Here is a 22,369-nt window from a genome sequence, read left to right as displayed (position 1 = left end):
TATGGGGACCAAAAAACAGGTCCCCTAAAGCAGTGGTCCCCAACCACCGGGCCGATTGGTACCGGGCCGCACAAGAAATAAAAAAAAATAAAAATACTTTTTTTTTTTTTATTAAATCAACATAAAAAACACAATATATACACTATATATCAAAATAGATCAATACAGTCTGCAGGGATACAGTCCGTAAGCACACATGATTGTATTTCTTTATGAAGAAAAAAAAATAATTAATAAATTAAAAAAATAAAAATAAATTAAAAATGATTTTACTTCACTCTACTGACTTCTGCTTTTTATTTTGAATTTAGAAGCAATGTTTCGGGGCTTATCTTGTCTCGGATGAGACAATAGGATTTTCTTGCCTTATAAGTGATTAAAAAGCTATTCAGATGTATTTATTAAATGTAGTCGTCAGACTTGAACTAAATACACTTGGAAATATACGTCTTGTATTAGAATGATTAGCTAATCAATCCTACTTAAGTAAATATCGGATAATCTCATTTACTGTTGAGGCCACGAACCAAAGAAAGTGATCTGTTGTGTAGGACTAGATGTTACAATCAAATAAAAGCAGGCCAGACATGACAACACGGTCCACACATGTGGTTCCCTTTCCTCTTCCGCTGTAGACACAAATAATGAGTTGCTACTTTCTATATAACTAAGATCAAGAATGATTAACATTGATTAACGTTTAACAACGATATCACATTTTCTTACCGTCCACAAATTAGAGGTGGGCGATGCTGGGCATGTTGATTCGATACCAAGTAAATACAGGGCTAGTATCGCCGTTATGGATACTTGAAATGTCGTAATTATTTAATCATTTTGTGAATTTGCTATAGTCTGTTGATTATCCATCCATTTTCCATTTTCTACCACTTGTATATGACTATAATAATACAAAAAGTAATAATTTACTCAAATAAAAAGGTTTGTTTAATTTAATGCAACAATATGAAATAATGTATTAGTATGATTTTTGTAAATATTAAATATAAGTAATAAGTATTAAGTTGATCTACTGGAGATGAGATTTAGGACTCTTTTTTGTTTATGGTTGTTTTTTAATAAAGGGACTAGGATATATAGTCCATAGTGGATCTAACATAATAGTGAGAGTCCAGTCCATAGTGGGTCTAACATAATAGTGTGAGAGTCCAGTCCATAGTGGATCTAACATAATAGTGTGAGAGTCCAGTCCATAGTGGATCTAACATAATAGTGAGAGTCCAGTCCATAGTGGGTCTAACATAATAGTGAGAGTCCAGTCCATAGTGGATCTAACATAATAGTGAGAGTCCAGTCCATAGTGGATCTAACATAATAGTGAGAGTCCAGTCCATAGTGGATCTAACATAATAGTGAGAGTCCAGTCCATAGTGGATCTAACATAATAGTGAGAGTCCAGTCCATAGTGGATCTAACATAATAGTGAGAGTCCAGTCCATAGTGGATCTAACATAATAGTGTGAGAGTCCAGTCCATAGTGGATCTAACATAGTAGTGAGAGTCCAGTCCATAGTGGATCTAACATAATAGTGAGAGTCCAGTCCATAGTGGATCTAACATAATAGTGAGAGTCCAGTCCATAGTGGATCTAACATAATAGTGAGAGTCCAGTCCATAGTGGATCTAACATAATAGTGAGAGTCCAGTCCATAGTGGATCTAACATAATAGTGAGAGTCCAGTCCATAGTGGATCTAACATAATAGTGAGAGTCCAGTCCATAGTGGATCTAACATAATAGTGAGAGTCCAGTCCATAGTGGATCTAACATAATAGTGAGAGTCCAGTCCATAGTGGATCTAACATAATAGTGTGAGAGTCCAGTCCATAGTGGATCTAACATAGTAGTGAGAGTCCAGTCCATAGTGGATCTAACATAATAGTGAGAGTCCAGTCCATAGTGGATGTAACATAATAGTGAGAGTCCAGTCCATAGTGGATCTAACATAATAGTGAGAGTCCAGTCCATAGTGGGTCTAACATAATAGTGAGAGTCCAGTCCATAGTGGATCTAACACAATAGTGAGAGTCCAGTCCATAGTGGGTCTAACATAATAGTGAGAGTCCAGTCCATAGTGGATCTAGTTAATAGTGTGAGAGTCCAGTCCATAGTGGATCTACCATAATAGTGAGAGTCCAGTCCATAGTGGATCGAACATAATAGTGAGAGTCCAGTCCATAGTGGATCTAACATAATAGTGTGAGAGTCCAGTGCATAGTGGATCTAACATAATAGTGTGAGAGTCCAGTCCATAGTGGATATAACATAATAGTGGATCTAACATAATAGTGTGAGAGTCCAGTTCATAGTGGATCTAACATAATAGTGAGAGTCCAGTCCATAGTGGATCTAACATAATAGTGAGAGTCCAGTCCATAGTGGGTCTAACATAATAGTGTGAGAGTCCAGTCCATAGTGGATCTAACATAATAGTGTGAGAGTCCAGTCCATAGTGGATCTAACATAATAGTGTGAGAGTCCAGTCCATAGTGTATCTAACATAATAGTGAGAGTCCAGTTCATAGTGGATCTAACATAATAGTGAGAGTCCAGTCCATAGTGGATCTAACATAATAGTGTGAGAGTCCAGTCCATAGTGGATCTAACATAATAGTGTGAGAGTCCAGTCCATAGTGGATCTAACATAATAGTGAGAGTCCAGTCCATAGTGGATCTAACATAATAGTGTGAGAGTCCAGTCCATAGTGGATCTAACATAATAGTGAGAGTCCAGTCCATAGTGGATCTAACATAATAGTGTGAGAGTCCAGTCCATAGTGGATATAACATAATAGTGTGAGAGTCCAGTCCATAGTGGATCTAACATAATAGTGTGAGAGTCCAGTCCATAGTGGATCTAACATAATAGTGTGAGAGTCCAGTCTATAGTGGATCTAACATAATAGTGTGAGAGTCCAGTCCATAGTGGATCTAACATAATAGTGTGAGAGTCCAGTCCATAGTGGATCTAACATAATAGTGTGAGAGTCCAGTCCATAGTGGATCTAACATAATAGTGAGAGTCCAGTCCATAGTGGATCTAACATAATAGTGAGAGTCCAGTTCATAGTGGATCTAACATAATAGTGTGAGAGTCCAGTCCATAGTGGATATAACATAATAGTGTGAGAGCCCAGTCCATAGTGGATCTAACATAATAGTGAGAGTCCAGTCCATAGTGGATCTAACAAAATAGTGAGAGTCCAGTTCATAGTGGATCTAACATAATAGTGTGAGAGTCCAGTCCATAGTGGATCTAACATAATAGTGTGAGAGTCCAGTCCATAGTGGATCTAACATAATAGTGAGAGTCCAGTCCATAGTGGATCTAACATAATAGTGAGAGTCCAGTCCATAGTGGATCTAACATAATAGTGTGAGAGTCCAGTCCATAGTGGATCTAACATAATAGTGAGAGTCCAGTCCATAGTGGATCTAACATAATAGTGTGAGAGTCCAGTCCATAGTGGATCTAACATAATAGTGAGAGTCCAGTCCATAGTGGATCTAACATAATAGTGTGAGAGTCCAGTCCATAGTGGATCTAACATAATAGTGAGAGTCCAGTCCATAGTGGATCTAACATAATAGTGTGAGAGTCCAGTCCATAGTGGATATAACATAATAGTGTGAGAGTCCAGTCCATAGTGGATCTAACATAATAGTGTGAGAGTCCAGTCCATAGTGGATCTAACATAATAGTGTGAGAGTCCAGTCCATAGTGGATCTAACATAATAGTGTGAGAGTCCAGTCCATAGTGGATCTAACATAATAGTGTGAGAGTCCAGTCCATAGTGGATCTAACATAATAGTGTGAGAGTCCAGTCCATAGTGGATCTAACATAATAGTGAGAGTCCAGTCCATAGTGGATCTAACATAATAGTGTGAGAGTCCAGTCCATAGTGGATCTAACATAATAGTGTGAGAGTCCAGTCCATAGTGGATCTAACATAATAGTGAGAGTCCAGTCCATAGTGGATCTAACATAATAGTGAGAGTCCAGTTCATAGTGGATCTAACATAATAGTGTGAGAGTCCAGTCCATAGTGGATCTAACATAATAGTGTGAGAGTCCAGTCCATAGTGGATCTAACATAATAGTGAGAGTCCAGTCCATAGTGGATCTAACATAATAGTGAGAGTCCAGTTCATAGTGGATCTAACATAATAGTGTGAGAGTCCAGTCCATAGTGGATCTAACATAATAGTGAGAGTCCAGTCCATAGTGGATCTAACATAATAGTGTGAGAGTCCAGTCCATAGTGGATATAACATAATAGTGTGAGAGCCCAGTCCATAGTGGATCTAACATAATAGTGAGAGTCCAGTCCATAGTGGATCTAACATAATAGTGAGAGTCCAGTCCATAGTGGATCTAACATAATAGTGAGAGTCCAGTCCATAGTGGATCTAACATAATAGTGAGAGTCCAGTCCATAGTGGATCTAACATAATAGCGTGAGAGTCCAGTCCATAGTGGATCTAACATAATAGTGTGAGAGTCCAGTCCATAATGGATCCAACATAATAGTGAGAGTCCAGTCCATAGTGAATCTAACATAATAGTGTGAGAGTCCAGTCCATAGTGGATCTAACATAATAGTGTGAGAGTCCAGTCCATAGTGGATCTAACATAATAGTGAGAGTCCAGTCCATAGTGGATCCAACATAATAGTGAGAGTCCAGTCCATAGTGGATCTAACATAATAGTGAGAGTCCAGTCCATAGTGTATCTAACATAATAGTGAGAGTCCAGTTCATAGTGGATCTAACATAATAGTGTGAGAGTCCAGTCCATAGTGGATCTAACATAATAGTGAGAGTCCAGTCCATAGTGGATCTAACATAATAGTGAGAGTCCAGTCCATAGTGGATCTAACATAATAGTGAGAGAGTCCAGTCCATAGTGGATCTAACATAATAGTGTGAGAGTCCAGTCCATAATGGATCCAACATAATAGTGAGAGTCCAGTCCATAGTGAATCTAACGTAATAGTGTGAGAGTCCAGTCCATAGTGGATCTAACATAATAGTGTGAGAGTCCAGTCCATAGTGGATCTAACATAATAGTGAGAGTCCAGTCCATAGTGGATCCAACATAATAGTGAGAGTCCAGTCCATAGTGGATCTAACATAATAGTGAGAATCCAGTCCATAGTGTATCTAACATAATAGTGAGAGTCCAGTTCATAGTGGATCTAACATAATAGTGTGAGAGTCCAGTCCATAGTGGATCTAACATAATAGTGAGAGTCCAGTCCATAGTGGATCTAACATAATAGTGAGAGTCCAGTCCATAGTGGATCTAACATAATAGTGTGAGAGTCCAGTCCATAGTGGATCTAACATAATAGTGTGAGAGTCCAGTCCATAATGGATCCAACATAATAGTGAGAGTCCAGTCCATAGTGAATCTAACATAATAGTGTGAGAGTCCAGTCCATAGTGGATCTAACATAATAGTGTGAGAGTCCAGTCCATAGTGGATCTAACATAATAGTGAGAGTCCAGTCCATAGTGGATCCAACATAATAGTGAGAGTCCAGTCCATAGTGGATCTAACATAATAGTGAGAGTCCAGTCCATAGTGGATCTAACATAATAGTGAGAGTCCAGTTCATAGTGGATCTAACATAATAGTGTGAGAGTCCAGTCCATAGTGGATCTAACATAATAGTGGGAGTCCAGTCCGTAGTGGATCTAACATAATAGTGAGAGTCCAGTCCATAGTGGATCTAACATAATAGTGGGAGTCCAGTCCGTAGTGGATCTAACATAATAGTGAGAGTCCAGTCCATAGTGGATCTAACATAATAGTGAGAGTCCAGTCCATAGTGGATCTAACATAATAGTGAGAGTCCAGTCCATAGTGGATCTAACATAATAGTGAGAGTCCAGTCCATAGTGGATCTAACATAATAGTGAGAGTCCAGTCCATAGTGGATCTAACATAATAGTGAGAGTCCAGTCCATAGTGGGTCTAACATAATAGTGTGAGAGTCCAGTCCATAGTGGATCTAACATAATAGTAAGAGTCCAGTCCATAGTGGATCTAACATAATAGTGAGAGTCCAGTCCATAGTGGATCTAACATAATAGTGAGAGTCCAGTCCGTAGTGGATATAACATAATAGTGGATCTAACATAATAGTGTGAGAGTCCAGTTCATAGTGGATCTAACATAATAGTGAGAGTCTAGTCCATAGTGGGTCTAACATAATAGTGTGAGAGTCCAGTCCATAGTGGATCTAACATAATAGTGAGAGTCCAGTCCATAGTGTATCTAACATAATAGTGTGAGAGTCCAGTCCATAGTGGATCTAACATAATAGTGTGAGAGTCCAGTCCATAGTGGATCTAACATAATAGTGAGAGTCCAGTCCATAGTGGATCTAACATAATAGTGAGAGTCCAGTCCATAGTGTATCTAACATAATAGTGTGAGAGTCCAGTCCATAGTGGATCTAACATAATAGTGAGAGTCCAGTCCATAGTGGATCTAACATAATAGTGAGAGTCCAGTTCATAGTGGATCTAACATAATAGTGAGAGTCCAGTCCATAGTGGATCTAACATAATAGTGAGAGTCCAGTTCATAGTGGATCTAACATAATAGTGTGAGAGTCCAGTCCATAGTGGACCTAAGAAACGGCAGATCAACTGGTCTAAAAGGGGGTCTATTTAAAGGCTAGAGTATACAAATGAGTTTTAAGATGGGACTTAAATGCTTCTACTGAGGTAGCATCATTGTCGAAACCGGTCTGTGTTTTGGTAGCACCTGTGCGGTTTATATTAAAAAAAAACTGGCTTTTTCTTTAGGTACACTTTTTGCCGTGTATTTTTGTTTTGTTAATTTTGGAGAGTGCGTGTTTTCCCCGTGTCAAGTAATGTATGTAAACAATGAAAGAATGAGTGGGCAAGTGTTGAGACCTCTTCTCACCGCCTGTCCTGGTCTGGTCCGCAGGACAACAGCCGGCGAGTGGAGAACATGCTGCGTCTGTGGATCATCGAGGCCAAGGACCTCCCCGCCAAGAAGAAGTACTTCTGCGAGCTGTGCCTGGACGACTCGCTGTACGCCCGCACCACCTGCAAGCTCAAGACGGACAACGTCTTCTGGGGGGAGCACTTTGACTTCAACAACCTGCCGGCGGTGCGCAGCGTCACCGCCCACCTCTACAAGGACACGGACAAGAAGAAGAAGAAGGACAAGAACAACTACATCGGGCTGGTCAACATCCCGGTGGCAGCGGTCACCGGGCGGCAGTTCGTGGAGAAGTGGTACCCGGTGAGCACGCCCAACCCGCCCAAGGGGAAGACGTCGGGGCCGATGATCCGCATCAAGGCCCGCTACCAGAGCATGAGCATCCTGCCCATGGAGATGTACAAGGAGTTTGCAGAGTACACCACCAACAACTACATGCTCCTGTGCTCCGTGCTGGAGCCGGGGATTAGCGTCAAGAACAAAGAGGAGATGGCGTGCGCGCTCGTGCACATTCTGCAGAGCACCGGCAAGGCCAAGGTAAGTGGCACGCCCGCTTCTTATCATACAAACCCCGTTTCCATATGAGTTGGGGAATTGTGTTAGATGTAAATATAAACGGAATACAATGATTTGCAAATCCTTTTCAACCCATATTCAGATGAATATGCTACAAAGACAACATATTTGATGTTCAAACTCATAAACATTTTTTTTTTTGTGCAAATCATCATTAACTTTAGAATTTGATGCCAGCAACACGTGACAAAGAAGTTGGGAAAGGTGGCAATAAATACTGAGAAAGTTGAGGAATGCTCATCAAACACTTATTTGGAACATCCCACAGGTGAACAGGCAAATTTGGGAACAGGTGGGTGCCATGATTGGGTATAAAAGTAGATTCCATGAAATGCTCAGTCGTTCCCAAACAAGGATGGGGCGAGGGTCACCACTTTGTCAACAAATGCGTGAGCAAATTGTTGAACAGTTTAAGAAAAACCTTTCTCAAGCAGCTATTGCAAGGAATTTAGGGATTTCACCATCTACGCTCCGTAATATCATCAAAGGGTTCGGAGAATCTGGAGAAATCACTGCACGTAAGCAGCTAAGCCCGTGACCTTCGATCCCTCAGGCTGTACTGCATCAACAAGCGACACCAGTGTGTAAAGGATATCACCACATGGGTTCAGGAACACTTCAGAAACCCACTGTCAGTAACTACAGCTGGTCGCTACATCTGTAAGTGCAAGTTAAAACTCTCCTATGCAAGGCGAAAACCGTTTATCAACAACACCCAGAAACGCCGTCGACTTCGCTGGGTCCGAGCTCATCTAAGATGGACTGATGCAAAGTGGAAAAGTGTTCTGTGGTCTGACGAGTCCACATTTCAAATTGTTTTTGGAAACTGTGGACGTCGTGTCCTCCGGATCAAAGAGGAAAAGAACCGTCCGGATTGTTATAGGCGCAAAGTGTAAAAGCCAGCATGTGTGATGGTATGGGGGTGTATTAGTGCCCAAGACATGGGTAACTTACACATCTGTGAAGGCACCATTAATGCTGAAAGGTACATACAGGTTTTGGAGCAACATATGTTGCCATCCAAGCAACGTTACCATGGACGCCCCTGCTTATTTCAGCAAGACAATGCCAAGCCATGTGTTACATCAACGTGGCTTCATAGTAAAAGAGTGCGGGTACTAGACTGGCCTGCCTGTAGTCCAGACCTGTCTCCCATTGAAAATGTGTGGTGCATTATGAAGCCTAAAATACCACAATGGAGACCCCCGGACTGTTGAACAACTTAAGCTGTACATCAAGCAAGAATGGGAAAGAATTCCACCTGAGAAGCTTCAAAAATGTGTCTCCTCAGTTCCCAAACCTTTACTGAGTGTTGTTAAAAGGAAAGGCCATGTAACACAGTGGTGAACATGCCCTTTCCCAACTACTTTGGCACGTGTTGCAGCCATGAAAACACAATTTCCCAACTCATATGGAAACGGGGTTTGTAGAATAGAATAGAAAGTACTTTATTGATCCCTGGGGGGAATTTAGCACCACAGTTTGCTCACAATAAACAATAATCTAGGACAGGGGGTGTCAAACTCATTTTAGATGAGGGGCCACATGGAGAAAAATCTACTCACAAGTGGGCCGGACTGGTGAAATCACAGCACGATAACTTCAAAACAAAGACAACTTCAGATTGTTTTCTTTTGTTTAAAAATAGAACAAGCACATTCTGAAAATGTACAAATCATAATGTTGTTGACCCCGGCCGAGTCATACCAAAGACTATAAAAATGGGACCCGTTGCCTCCCTGCTTGGCACTCAGGATCAAGGGTTGCAATTGGGGGTTAAATCACCCAAAAATTATTCCCGGGCGCGGCACTGCTGCTGCTCACTGCTGCTGCTCACTGCTCCCCTCACCTCCCAGGGGCTGAACAAGGGCGATGGGTCAAATGCAGAGGACAAATTTCACCACACCTAGTGTGTGTGTGACAATCATTGGTACTTTAACTTAGACTTTAACTTTGTTGGGTTTTTGTGGAGGGGGGGCGTGGCCTCTTCCGCCTCAGGTGGTCCGGCCCCACATATTGGCGCCAAATTGTGGAAGTTGCCTTCCAGCGGGTCCTCCAATCAAGCACTTAGGCGTGGAGACTGTTTCTACAAACATGTGTGAAAGAATGGGCCGCTTTCAGTGATTTCCAGCGTGGAACTGTCATAGGATGCCACCTGTGCAACAAATCCAGTCGTGAAATTCCCTCGCTCCTAAATATTCCAAAGTCAAACTGTCGGCTTTATTATAAGAAAATGGAAGATTTTGGGAACAACAGCAACTCAGCCACCGAGTGGTAGGCCACTTAAACGGACAGAGAGGAGTCGGCGGATGCTTTAGTTTTTTCAAGTTTTATTTGTCATGGATGTGGATGAACTTGACTGGCCTGCACAGAGTCCTGACCTGAACCCGATAGAACACCTTTGGGATGAATTAGACCGGAGACTGAGAGCCAGGCCTTCTCGACCAACATCAGCGTGTGACCTCACCAATGCGCTTTTTGGAAGAATGGTGGAAAATTCCTATAAACGCACTCCGCGACCTTGTGGACAGCCTTCCCAGAAGAGTTGAAGCTGTAACAGCTGCAAAAGGTGGACCCGCATCGTATTGAAACCCTATGGGTTAGGAATGGGATGGCACTTCAAGTTCATATGTGGGTCAAGGCAGGTGGCAAAATACTTTTTAGTGGCTTAAGGTCCCGTGTGGCTAATATATGTAAAAAAATCATATTTGGTGGGTGCAGCTTCAATACTGGTGCGCTCTATAACCCGGAAAATCCGGTAATTCATCACAGTCACAGCAGGTGACTTCCTCTTCCAACATGACTGTGCACCAGTGCACAAAGCAAGGTCCATAAAGACATGGATGTGGATGGACTTGACTGGCCTGCACAGAGTCCTGACCTGAACCCGATAGAACACCTTTGGGATGAATTAGAATGGAGACTGGCCTCGGTGTTCACAGATTAGATGCTTTACAAAAAAAACCCGACGTTGCTTCAGCTCTTAATCTGCCCCTGCATGTAGTCTCTGTGGACAAACACCGTGTTTAGCAAACCAGAGCGGCGGTCCCGTTGAAAGCCTTTGCGGCATGTAAAGGTTAAACATTCCCGCACCGTCTGCTCTTTGAGCGCATTTTTGACCTCTACAGCTGTAATAGCACAGGCAGACTGAGACCAGACAGACATGTGATTTCCTCCTTGCTCTATTACATTTTTAGCTCAGGCTAATCTTGTACATGGATTCCCCTGACGGCACAGCGATGCCAGGAGAGGAAGTGTAAGTCCAACCTGCATGTTCACTTCTGTTTTTGTTTCATCTGACCACAGAACTTTCCTCCAGAAGGTCTTATCTTTGTCCATGTGATGTCAGATGAAACAAAAATGGAGCTGTTTGGCCACAATACCCAGCAATATGTTTGGAGGAGAACAAGTGAGGCCTTTAATCCCAGGAACAGCATGCCTACCGTCAAGCATGGTGTTGGTAGTATTATGCTCTGGGCCTGTTTTGCTGCCAATGGAACTGGTGCTTTACAGAGAGTAAATGGGACAATGGAAAAAGGAGGATTACCTCCAAATTCTTCAGGACAACCTAAAATCATCAGCCCTTGTTTTTGAGGGGTTTTTTTACCGTAAAATCAACTTTGGTACTGTTTTTATTTCCGTATACAGTAAGACACTAAAACATTAAAAAACAAACAAAACAACAATATTTTACGGAAAAAAAACTAAACAAAACTGGCAGCTTGGTTGCTTGAATTTTACGGCTAAAAACAGTGGTATTGTTTTTTAATTTATAAAATATTTTAATATGCTGTAAAAAAAACAAAAAAAAACACTGCTTTTACTGTAAAATTCTGGTGACTGAGCTGCCAGTTTTTAAAGTAAAATTTAGATAGTTTTTTTTTATGTTGTGCAGCTTATGTAAAAAAATATATTGTTAATTATATATAATAAATTAACAATATATTTTTTTACATAAGCTGCACAACATAAAAAAAAACTATCTAAATTTTACTTTAAAAACTGGCAGCTCAGTCACCAGAATTTTTATTATATATATGTACATGTATATTCATATATTACTCATTGTTAAACGCGGCCCTCTGAGGGCAAGCATAACTGCGAGGTGCGCTACGAGTTTGACACCCCTGCTATAGACGGTTACACGTCCGGTTCAAGGCATGAAACAGGAAGTACATTGGCACCATTGCAGAAACAATAACACACCTTTTCTGTGTCTTTTGCCCGTGTGATATGGAAATTGTTTGTTGAGCACACAAATCATGTCTGTTAGCGAAGAAAAATCCCTAAATTAGCTGCGCCGTTTTTATTAGCCGCAGGGTTCAAAGTGTGGGGGAAAAGCAGAAAATACAAATGTAAAAAAAAAAACTGGTAACACTTTAGTACGGGGAACATATTCTTAGTAACAAAGACTTAATTTAGAGTTATTTGGACACTAGGGGAACATATTCTAAGTACCCTAATCTTATTGAGGGAAGACTCTTAGTTAATGGCTTACTGGTTGTATAATAAGGCCATGCAGAATAAGGCATTAATAAGTATTTAATAATGACTAATTAAGAGCCAATATGTTACCAAGTTGTATGTTAATAAGCAACTAATTAGTGGTGAATATGTTCCCCATACTAAAGTGTTACCAAAAAGTTATATTTTGAGACCGAGTTAGACCCTAAACTAGCTGCGCCGTTTTATAAGCCGCAGGGTTCAAAGTGTGGGGAAAAAGCAGAAAATACGAATGTAAAAAAAAAAAAATTGGTAACACTTTAGTATGGGGAACATATTCTAAGTAACAGAGATTTAATTTAGAGTTATTTGGACACTAGGGGAACATATTCTAGGTAATAAAGACTTAATTTAGAGTTATTTGGACACTAGGGGAGCATATTCTAAGTAACAAAGACTTAATTTAGAGTTATCTGGACACTGGGGGAACATATTCTAAGTAACAAAGACTTAATTTAGAGGTATTTGGACACTAGGGGAACATATTCTAAGTATTTGGACACTAGGGGAACATATTCTAAGTAACAAAGACTTAATTTAGAGTTATTTGGACACTAGGGGAACATATTCTAAGTAACAAAGACTTAATTTAGAGTTATTTGGACACTAGGGGAACATATTCTAAGTAACAAAGACTTAATTTAGAGTTATTTGGACACTAGGGGAACATATTCTAAGTTCCCTAACCTTATTGAGGGAAGACTCTTAGTTAATGGCTTACTGGTTGTATAATAAGGCCATGCAGAATAAGGCATTAACAAGTACTTAATAATGTGAAGTGAAGTGAATTACATTTATATAGCGCTTTTTCTCAAGTGACTCAAAGCGCTTTACATAGTGAAACCCAATATCTAAGTTACATTCAAACCAGTGTGGGTGGCACTGGGAGCAGGTGGGTAAAGTGTCTTGCCCAAGGACACAACGGCAGTGACTAGGATGGCGGAAGCGGGGATCGAACCTGCAACCCTCAAGTTGCTGGCACGGCCGCTCTACCAACCGAGCTATACCGATAATATAAATATATAATAAATATATAATGACTAATTTAGAGCCAATATGTTACTAATTTGCATGTTTTTTTTTTGTTTTGTTTTTTTTACTAATTTGCATGTTAATAAGATGGTCAGAGACACTTTAGCTTGCTTACATGAAGTTGCTCTTTGTGTGTTTGTTGTGCAGTTATTTGTGTGTCTGTGTTGTGTTTTGTAGTTCAGTGTTTTTCAACCACTGATACAGTCTGGTGTGCCGTGGGAAATTATCTAATTTCACCTATTTCGGTTCAAAATATTTTTTGCAAAGCAGTAATTATAGTCTGCAAATGATGTGTTGTTGTTGAGTGTCGGTGCTGTCTAGAGCTCGGCAGAGTAACCGTGTAATACTCTTCCATATCAGTAGGTGGCAGCATGTAGCTAATTGCTTTGTAGATGTTGGAAACAGCGGGAGGCAGTGTGCAGGTAAAAAGGTGTCTAATGCTTAAACCAAAAATAAACAAAAGGTGAGTGCCCCTAAGAAAAGGCATTGAAGCTTAGGGATGTCATGATCTGTGGTCTGGATTATGTTGTTATTTTTTGGACTCTTTTAGTTCCTGTTTGCGCTCCCTTGTTTGTTTTAGTTTCCATGACGACTTATGATTTTCACCTGTCTCTAATCAAGAGAGAATATTATTTAAGCCTGTCGTTGCCAGTTAGTCGGGCTGGCGTCATTGTTCGATTCATGCCGTGTCCACGTAAATCGTCTTTATTTCATGCCACAGTTTGGTGTTTGTTCCACGCCATAGTTTATGCTGTTTGTTTCATGCCACAGTTTCGTGTTTGTTCCACGCCATAGTTTATGCTGTTTGTTTCATGCCACAGTTTTGTGTTTGTTCCAAGCCATAGTTTATGCTGTTTGTTTCATGCCACAGTTTGGTGTTTGTTCTACGCCATAGTTTATGCTGTTTGTTTCATGCCACAGTTTGGTGTTTGTTCCACGCCATAGTTTATGCTGTTTGTTTCATGCCACAGTTTCGTGTTTGTTCCACGCCATAGTTTATGCTGTTTGTTTCATGCCACAGTTTCGTGTTTGTTCCACGCCATAGTTTGTGCTGTTTGTTTCATGCCACAGTTTGGTGTTTGTTCCACGCCATAGTTTATGCTGTTTGTTTCATGCCACAGTTTCGTGTTTGTTCCACGCCATAGTTTATGCTGTTTGTTTCATGCCACAGTTTTGTGTTTGTTCCACGCCATAGTTTATGCTGTTTGTTTCATGCCACAGTTTCGTGTTTGTTCCACGCCATAGTTTATGCTGTTTGTTTCATGCCACAGTTTCGTGTTTGTTCCACGCCATAGTTTATGCTGTTTGTTTCATGCCACAGTTTCGTGTTTGTTCCACGCCATAGTTTATGCTGTTTGTTTCATGCCACAGTTTGGTATTTGTTCCACGCCATAGTTTATGCTGTTTGTTTCATGCCACAGTTTGGTGTTTGTTCCACGCCATAGTTTATGCTGTTTGTTTCATTACACAGTTTGGTGTTTGTTCCACGCCATAGTTTATGCTGTTTGTTTCATGCCACAGTTTGGTGTTTGTTCCACGCCATAGTTTATGCTGTTTGTTTCATGCCACAGTTTGGTGTTTGTTCCAAGCCATAGTTTATGCTGTTTGTTTCATGCCACAGTTTGGTGTTTGTTCCACGCCATAGTTTATGCTGTTTGTTTCGTGCCACAGTTTCGTGTTTGTTCCACGCCATAGTTTATGCTGTTTGTTTCGTGCCACAGTTTCATGTTTGTTCCACGCCATAGTTTATGCTGTTTGTTTCGTGCCACAGTTTCGTGTTTGTTCCAAGCCCTAGTTTATGCTGTTTGTTTCGTGCCACAGTTTCGTGTTTGTTCCACGCCATAGTTTATGCTGTTTGTTTCGTGCCACAGTTTCGTGTTTGTTCCACGCCATAGTTTATGCTGTTTGTTTCGTGCCACAGTTTCGTGTTTGTTCCACGCCATAGTTTATGCTGTTTGTTTCGTGCCACAGTTTCGTGTTTGTTCCACGCCATAGTTTATGCTGTTTGTTTCGTGCCACAGTTGTGTGTTTGTTCCACGCCATAGTTTATGCTGTTTGTTTCGTGCCACAGTTTCGTGTTTGTTCCATGCCATAGTTTATGCTGTTTGTTTCATGCCACAGTTGTGTGTTTGTTCCACGCCATAGTTTATGCTGTTCGTTTCATGCCAGTTTTGTGTTTGTTCCACGCCATAGTTTATGCTGTTTGTTTCATGCCAGTTTTGTGTTTGTTCCACGCCATAGTTTATGCTGTTTGTTTCATGCCACAGTTTCGTGTTTGTTCCACGCCATAGTTTATGCTGTTTGTTTTATGCCACAGTTTTGTGTTTGTTCCACGCCATAGTTTATGCTGTTTGTTTCATGCCACCGTTTCATGTTTGTTCCACGCCATAGTTTATGCTGTTAGTTTCGTGCCACAGTTTCGTGTTTGTTCCACGCCATAGTTTATGCTGTTTGTTTCGTGCCACAGTTTCGTGTTTGTTCCACGCCATAGTTTATGCTGTTTGTTTCATGCCACAGTTGTGTGTTTGTTCCACGCCATAGTTTATGCTGTTCGTTTCATGCCAGTTTTGTGTTTGTTCCACGCCATAGTTTATGCTGTTCGTTTCATGCCAGTTTTGTGTTTGTTCCACGCCATAGTTTATGCTGTTTGTTTCATGCCACAGTTTCGTGTTTGTTCCACGCCATAGTTTATGTTTGTTTACCTCATGCCCTGCCAAAATTTCTTGAGAAGATTAAAATCATCTCCTACCTCACGCTGTCGTCCGCAGTGAGCCGCAAAACCCCCTCTTGACAAGGGATGGCTATGCAGAACGAAACTAAAACTGAACTGGCTACAAAGTAAACAAAAACAGAATGCTGGACGACAGCAAAGACTTACTGTGGAGCAAAGACAAAGTACATCCGAACATGACATGACAATCAACAAAGTCCCCACACAGAAGGATAAAAACAACTGAAATATTCTTGATTGCTAAAACAAAGTAGATGCGGGAAACATTGCTCAAAGGAAGACGTGAAACTGCTACAGGAAAATACCAAAAAAAGAGAAAAAGCCACCAAAATAGGAGCGCAAGACAAGAACTAAAACACTACACAGGAACACAGCAAAAAAGTCCAAATAAGTCAGGGAGTGATGTGACAGGTGGTGACAGTACACCTACTTTGAGACAAGAGCTATATTGATGCATGCTTGGTTATGGTTTAAAGTCATACCCAACAATTGCGACAACGACTTTTTACTGTCAACTGAGTTTCATTTTTTAATAATTTCTGCTGGTGGTGTGCCTCCGAAATTTTTCAACGCAAAAAAATGTGCCTTGGCTCAAAAAAAGGTTGAGAAACACTGTTGTAGTTAATATTATCTGCAGTTACACTAAACTGTGACGTTAAAAGGGCTACAAAGTATGGGCCTGCTTCAAGGGCTTTAAAACTGCTTCCAATGGTCTGCACCCTCCTCATGTTCTTATGTAAGCATCAGCAGACCAAAGAGCGGAAATGAAGGCGTCATGTTGTTCTTGTTGTTTCCGCACCAAAATAACCCGTCAGCTCTTCTTTGACGCGGCGTCATCGTCTTTGGCCGTCTCATCAGTCGCCGTTTTTTTTTCCCAGGTTCCCAACTGGTGCGGCGCACCGGAGCGGCTTTGAGAAAACTTTTTCTTTGACTTCATCACGGCTCAGCGGCGTGATGAATGATTAGCGCTTTGAGAACGCCACACGTCTATCCGGGGCCCCGCGCCGTCTCGGCAGAAGCGAAGACTGCAGATTGATGGCGCAGAAGAGCTCGCCGGCTCCCCCCCGGGGAGACGCTCGCATCCTTAATTACTTTCCATTAATTCCCTCCTTCCGTGCGGAGCACTTCCTTTTTTTCTCCCTTAGCCCGTCCCAGTGCTGGGATGATTGTGGGCGACACAGTCGGGGGTGCGAGGGCGTTTGGAGTTTGCTCGTCATGACTTTTTGACCTTAAAGTAATACTCGAAACACGCCATCGAATAGCAGCTTGTACCTTTAGTACGAAACCCTTTGTTCTAGAGGACACAACGTCCAGTTTTCAAAAACAATTTGAAATGTGGACTCGTCAGACCACAGAACACTTTTCCACTTTGCATCAGTCCATCTTAGATGAGCTCAGGCCCAGCGAAGCCGACGGCGTTTCTGGGTGTTGTTGATAAACGGTTTTCGCCTTGCATAGGAGAGCTTTAACTTGCACTTACAGATGGAGCGACCAACTGTAGTTACTGACAGTGTTTTTCTGAAGTGTTCCTGAGCCCATGTGGTGATATCCTTTACACACTGATGTCGCTTGTTGATGCAGTACAGCCTGAGGGATGGAAGGTCACGGGCTTAGCTGCTTACGTGCAGTGATTTCTCCAGATTCTCTGAACCTTTTGATGATATTACGGAGCGTAGATGGTGAAATCCCTAAATTCCTTGCAATAGCTGGTTGACAAAAGGTTTTTCTTAAACTGTTCAACAATTTGCTCACGCATTTGTTGACAAAGTGGTGACCCTCGCCCATCCTTGTTTGTGAATGACTGAGCATTTCATGGAATCTACTTTTATACCCAATCATGGCACCCACCTGTTCCCAATTAGCCTACTCACCTGTGGGATGTTCCAAATAAGTGTTGGATGAGCATTCCTCAACTTTATCAGTATTTATTGCCACCTTTCCCAACTTCTTTGTCACGTGTTGCTGGCATCAAATTCTAAAGTTAATGATTATTTGCACAAAAAAAAAAAAATGTTTATCAGTTTGAACATCAAATATGTTGTCTTTGTAGCATATTCAACTGAATATGGGTTGAACATGATTTACAAATCTTTGTATTCCGTTTATATTTACATCTAACACAATTTCCCAACTCATATGGAAACGGGGTTTGTACCTTTCAGCATTAATGGCGCCTTCACAGATGTGTAAGTTACCCATGTCTTGGGCACTAATACACCCCCATACCATCACACATGCTGGCTTTTACACTTTGCGCCTAGAACAATCCGGATGTTTTTCCTCTGTTCCGGAGGACACGACGTCCAGTTTCCAAAAACAATTTGAAATGTGGACTCGTCAGACCACAGAACACTGTTCCACTTTGCATCGGCGTTTCTGGGTGTTGTTGATAAATGGCACCAACATACACAAAACTGTCTGAAAATAGGGCCCCGAATGACATCACTTGGCCTGTTTTTTAGGTTTCGTTTGTGGGAATTCAATGCCGCATTTTCTCCACAGAGTGCTGGTACCCTAAAATTATGACACTCGGAAAAAAATCCCGACTTTTTGAGTGCTGGTACATTAAATTCCTACACTGTCTGGCTAGCTGTGTACAAACAAAACATGAAATAATACTTTACAGATACTGTAATATGATTGTTCGGGTTTTTCACGAGTTCTATCGCAGTGTTGTCCATCACAAACTGACCCCTCTCCGTCAGTTCACGTGGCCTACCACTTGGTGGCTGAGTTGCTGTTGTTCCCAAACACTTCCATTTTCTTATAATAAAGCCGACAGTTGACTTTGGAATGTTTAGGAGTGAGTAAATGTCACGGCTGATACCGAAGCTTGCCGATGTGTTACTATGCTAGAAGAAGAGTTCCTCAGTGTTGGCTCTTACAATAACAATGTCGCTACAGCTTGGTTGTTATATGAAGTATTGTTGGCGTTTTTTCAATGCATTTTTAAAGTGATTTCGAGGTAGAATCCATTGCTCCCTAGTAGCTGCATTGCTGGCCACCTAGAACGAGCAGATTTTTATATGTTAGAAAGCAAATAACTTTTTGTCTGTTTGTCTCTCATAATGATTCCAAAAAAAAACTGCAGTATACACAAACCTCTTCACGCTGCATTTGTGCACACCCAACTGATGGACAACAACTCTGTATTCCACACAAAACAACAATAGCAACCCTGATCTGGAACAGTATTAGCTCTGGGGCACGGACGGTCTCATTTAAAATGTAGAATTCCTTCCATCAGTCCACGGAGCCTCACGAATGAACTCCGAGACGTTGGAAAGTTTGGTTTCCGTCCAAAGATTCCTTCGACACAACTCTCTCCCGCCGGCCTTTTTTTCTTGTTGCTTCGGACCAGCATCCGCTTGCGAGTATCTATCCCATGCACCTGTCCCCCAGGTGCACGTCTTTGGAGGTGGGAAGGGAACCCACACAGTCACGGGGGAGAACATGCAACTCTTCTGGGAAGGCTGTCCACAAGGTTGCGGAGTGTGTTTATAGGAATTTTCCACCATTCTTCCAAAAGCGCATGGGTGAGGTCACACGCTGATGTTGGTCGGCTCTCAGTCTCTGTTCTAATTCATCCCAAAGGTGTTCTGTCGGGTTCAGGTCAGGACTCTGTGCAGGCCAGTCAAGTTCATCCACACCAGACTCTGTCATCCATGTCTTTATGGACCTTGCTTTGTGCACTGTCATGTTGTTCCGACAACATTGTCCAAAATGTTTTGTACAAAGTTCCTTTCACTGAAACTAAAGGGCCAAGCCCAATTCCTCCTCCACCAAATTTCACACTCGGCACAATGCAGTCCGAAATGTAGCGTTCTCCTCCAAACCCAGACTAGTCCATCAGATTGCCAGATGGAAAAGCGTGATTCATTACTCCAGAGAAGGTGTCTTTACACCACTGCATCCCACGCTTTGCATGGCTTAGATGCAGCTGCCCGGCCATGGAAACTCATTCCATGAAGCTCCCTGCGTACTGTACGTGGGCTAATTGGAAGTTTGGAACTCTGTAGCAACCGACTGTGCAGGAAGTCTCTTTGCACTGTGCGCTTCAGCATCCGCCGACCCCTCTCTGTCAGTTTACGTGGCCTACCACTAGGTGGCTGAGTTGCTGTTGTTCCCAAACACTTCCATTTTCTTATGATAAAGTTGACTTTGGAATATTTAGGAGCGAGGAAATTTCACGACTGGATTTGTTGCACAGGTGGCATCCTGTGACAGTTCCACGCTGGAAATCACTGAAAGCGGCCCATTCTTTCAACAAATGTTTGTAGAAACAGTCTCCATGCCTAAGTACTTGATTTTATACCCCCGGGCCAAGTGATTAGGACACCTGATTCTGATCATTTGGATGGGTGGCCAAATACTTTTGGCAATATAGTGTATATACACACACATACGGGCCTCCAGACACACTTTTATTGACCACTGTGACCCTGGAGTCCAAACAATTGCCCATGCCTGGCCTACAGACTCAGGGAAAATCCTGTTAAGCTGGATTTTATTGTCCTCCTGCATTTGGTTATTCACTCCCTCCTCATTCTCCAAGCCTCTAATCCTTGCGACTCTCCTGTCAAATGAAGGATCCCGCAGCAGCAAGGAGCCGCGAGTGTCGTGTAGTTCGAATTGTTGCCGTGTTCTACTCTCTGCTGTCCCTCCTTAAAGCTTCACTGCATCCTGGGGGCCTAAGATCCCGAGAGAGACGCCATTGTTAATGCAAATGCGTTGCCCAGGCTCGGCACTCTGTGGAAACAAGCCGCATCGTTACTACTATCAATCAATCAATCAATCAATCAATCAATCAATGTTTATTTATATAGCCCTGAATCACAAGTGTCTCAAAGGGCTGCACAAGCCACAACGGCATCCTCGGTTCAGAGCCCACATAAGAAAACTCACAACCCAGTAGGATGTCGATGTGAATGACTATGAGAAACCTTGGAGAGGACCGCAGATGTGGGTGACCATCGCCCTCTAGGGGAGACCGGATGCAATGGACGTCGAGTGGGTCTAGCATAATATTGTGAAGGTCCAGTCCATAGTGGATCTAACATAATAGTGAGAGTCCAGTCCATAGTGGATCTAACATAATAGTGAGAGTCTAGTCCAGGGGTCGGCAACCTTTTCCACTCAAAGAGCCATTTTGGCAAGTTTCACAAATTATAGAAAGTAATGGGAGCCACAAAAAAATTTCTAAAATTTAAAATGAAAAACACCGCATACAAAGCTTAAATGCTTTGTGCTATGTTAACCAGGGGTCTCCGACACACGCACCAGCACGCACTTTAATGTGGAAATTTGATGTTATACTTGCCAACCCTCTCATTTATCCCGGGAGACTCCCGAATATCAGAGCGTGATGACACTGCAATTGGCACCCTCTGCGGTCTGCTCTAACAGTGTACCTGCTCGACCACATGTAGAATGCAGCTCCAGTTTGCTCACGTAATTGACAGCAAGGCTACTACCTCAGCAGCCACACATCTTACACTGACGGTACCAATACCCAGAATCCCATGCAGCCCTAACTCTTCCGCTCAACCAACGCACGGAAGGGGGGGGGGGGGGGGGGGGGTTGATGTGTGGGGGGATTTGGTGGTAGCGGGGGTGTATAATGTAGACCGGAAGAGTTAGGGCTGCATGGGATTCTGGGTAATGGTTGTGTTGTGTTTATGTTGTGTTACGGTGGGATGTTCTCCAGAAATGTATTTTTCATTCTTTTTTGGTGTGGGTTCACAGTGTGGCGCATATTTGTAACGTAACAATGTTAAAGTTGTTTGATACGGCTACCGTCAGTGTAAGCTGTGTGGCTGATGAGTAAGTATGCTTTGCTGTCCCCTGCGTGTGCAAGGAATAACAACATGCGGCTGGACTGGCACGCTGTATGTAAATGCTATAGAGGACAATTACTGCAGTGCAATTAGGGCACGCCCTTTATTTAGTAATTAGAGTGTAAATAGGATTATTTTTTCCCCTGGAAGTAATCTATGAGAGACACTGAGATCCATAAGTCTCCTGGGAAAATCGGGGGGGTCGGCATGTATGTAGCTGAGCCGCATCAGAGTGGTCAAGGAGCCGCATGCGCCGCGGGTTGCCGACCCCTGGTCTAGTCCATAGTGGATCTAACATAATAGTGTGAGAGTCCAGTCCATAGTGGATCTAACATAATAGTGTGTGAGTCCAGTCCATAGTGGATCTAACATAATAGTGAGAGTCCAGTCCATAGTGGATCTAACATAATAGTGTGTGAGTCCAGTCCATAGTGGATCTAACATAATAGTGAGAGTCCAGTCCATAGTGGATCTAACATAATAGTGAGAGTCCAGTCCATAGTACATCTATCTGCACATAATAGTGAGAGTCCAGTCCATAGTGGATCTAACATAATAGTGAGAGTCCAGTCCATAGTGGATCTAACATAATAGTGAGAGTCCAGTCCATAGTGGATCTAACATAATAGTGAGAGTCCAGTCCATAGTGGATCTAACATAATAGTGAGAGTCCAGTCCATAGTGG

The 22,369-nt window shown here is 42.1% G+C and overlaps 1 protein-coding gene across 1 annotated transcript in view; it reads left to right on the top strand.

Annotated features, from left to right (window-relative positions):
- LOC133656415 (disabled homolog 2-interacting protein-like) overlaps nucleotides 1-22,369 on the top strand; it is an 87,346-nt gene that overhangs the window by 2,739 nt on the left and 62,238 nt on the right. The window contains exon 2 of the mRNA XM_062057497.1: nucleotides 6,988-7,542. Within this exon, the coding sequence (XP_061913481.1) occupies nucleotides 6,988-7,542 (555 nt within the window). The remainder of the gene's footprint in view (nucleotides 1-6,987; nucleotides 7,543-22,369) is intronic.

This window comes from Entelurus aequoreus, linkage group LG08 (assembly GCF_033978785.1).
Source record: "Entelurus aequoreus isolate RoL-2023_Sb linkage group LG08, RoL_Eaeq_v1.1, whole genome shotgun sequence".
NCBI classification, from domain to species: domain Eukaryota; kingdom Metazoa; phylum Chordata; class Actinopteri; order Syngnathiformes; family Syngnathidae; genus Entelurus; species Entelurus aequoreus.
Note: the sequence above shows the minus strand (reverse complement) of the source record. Positions and strands in the feature narration are given on the sequence as shown.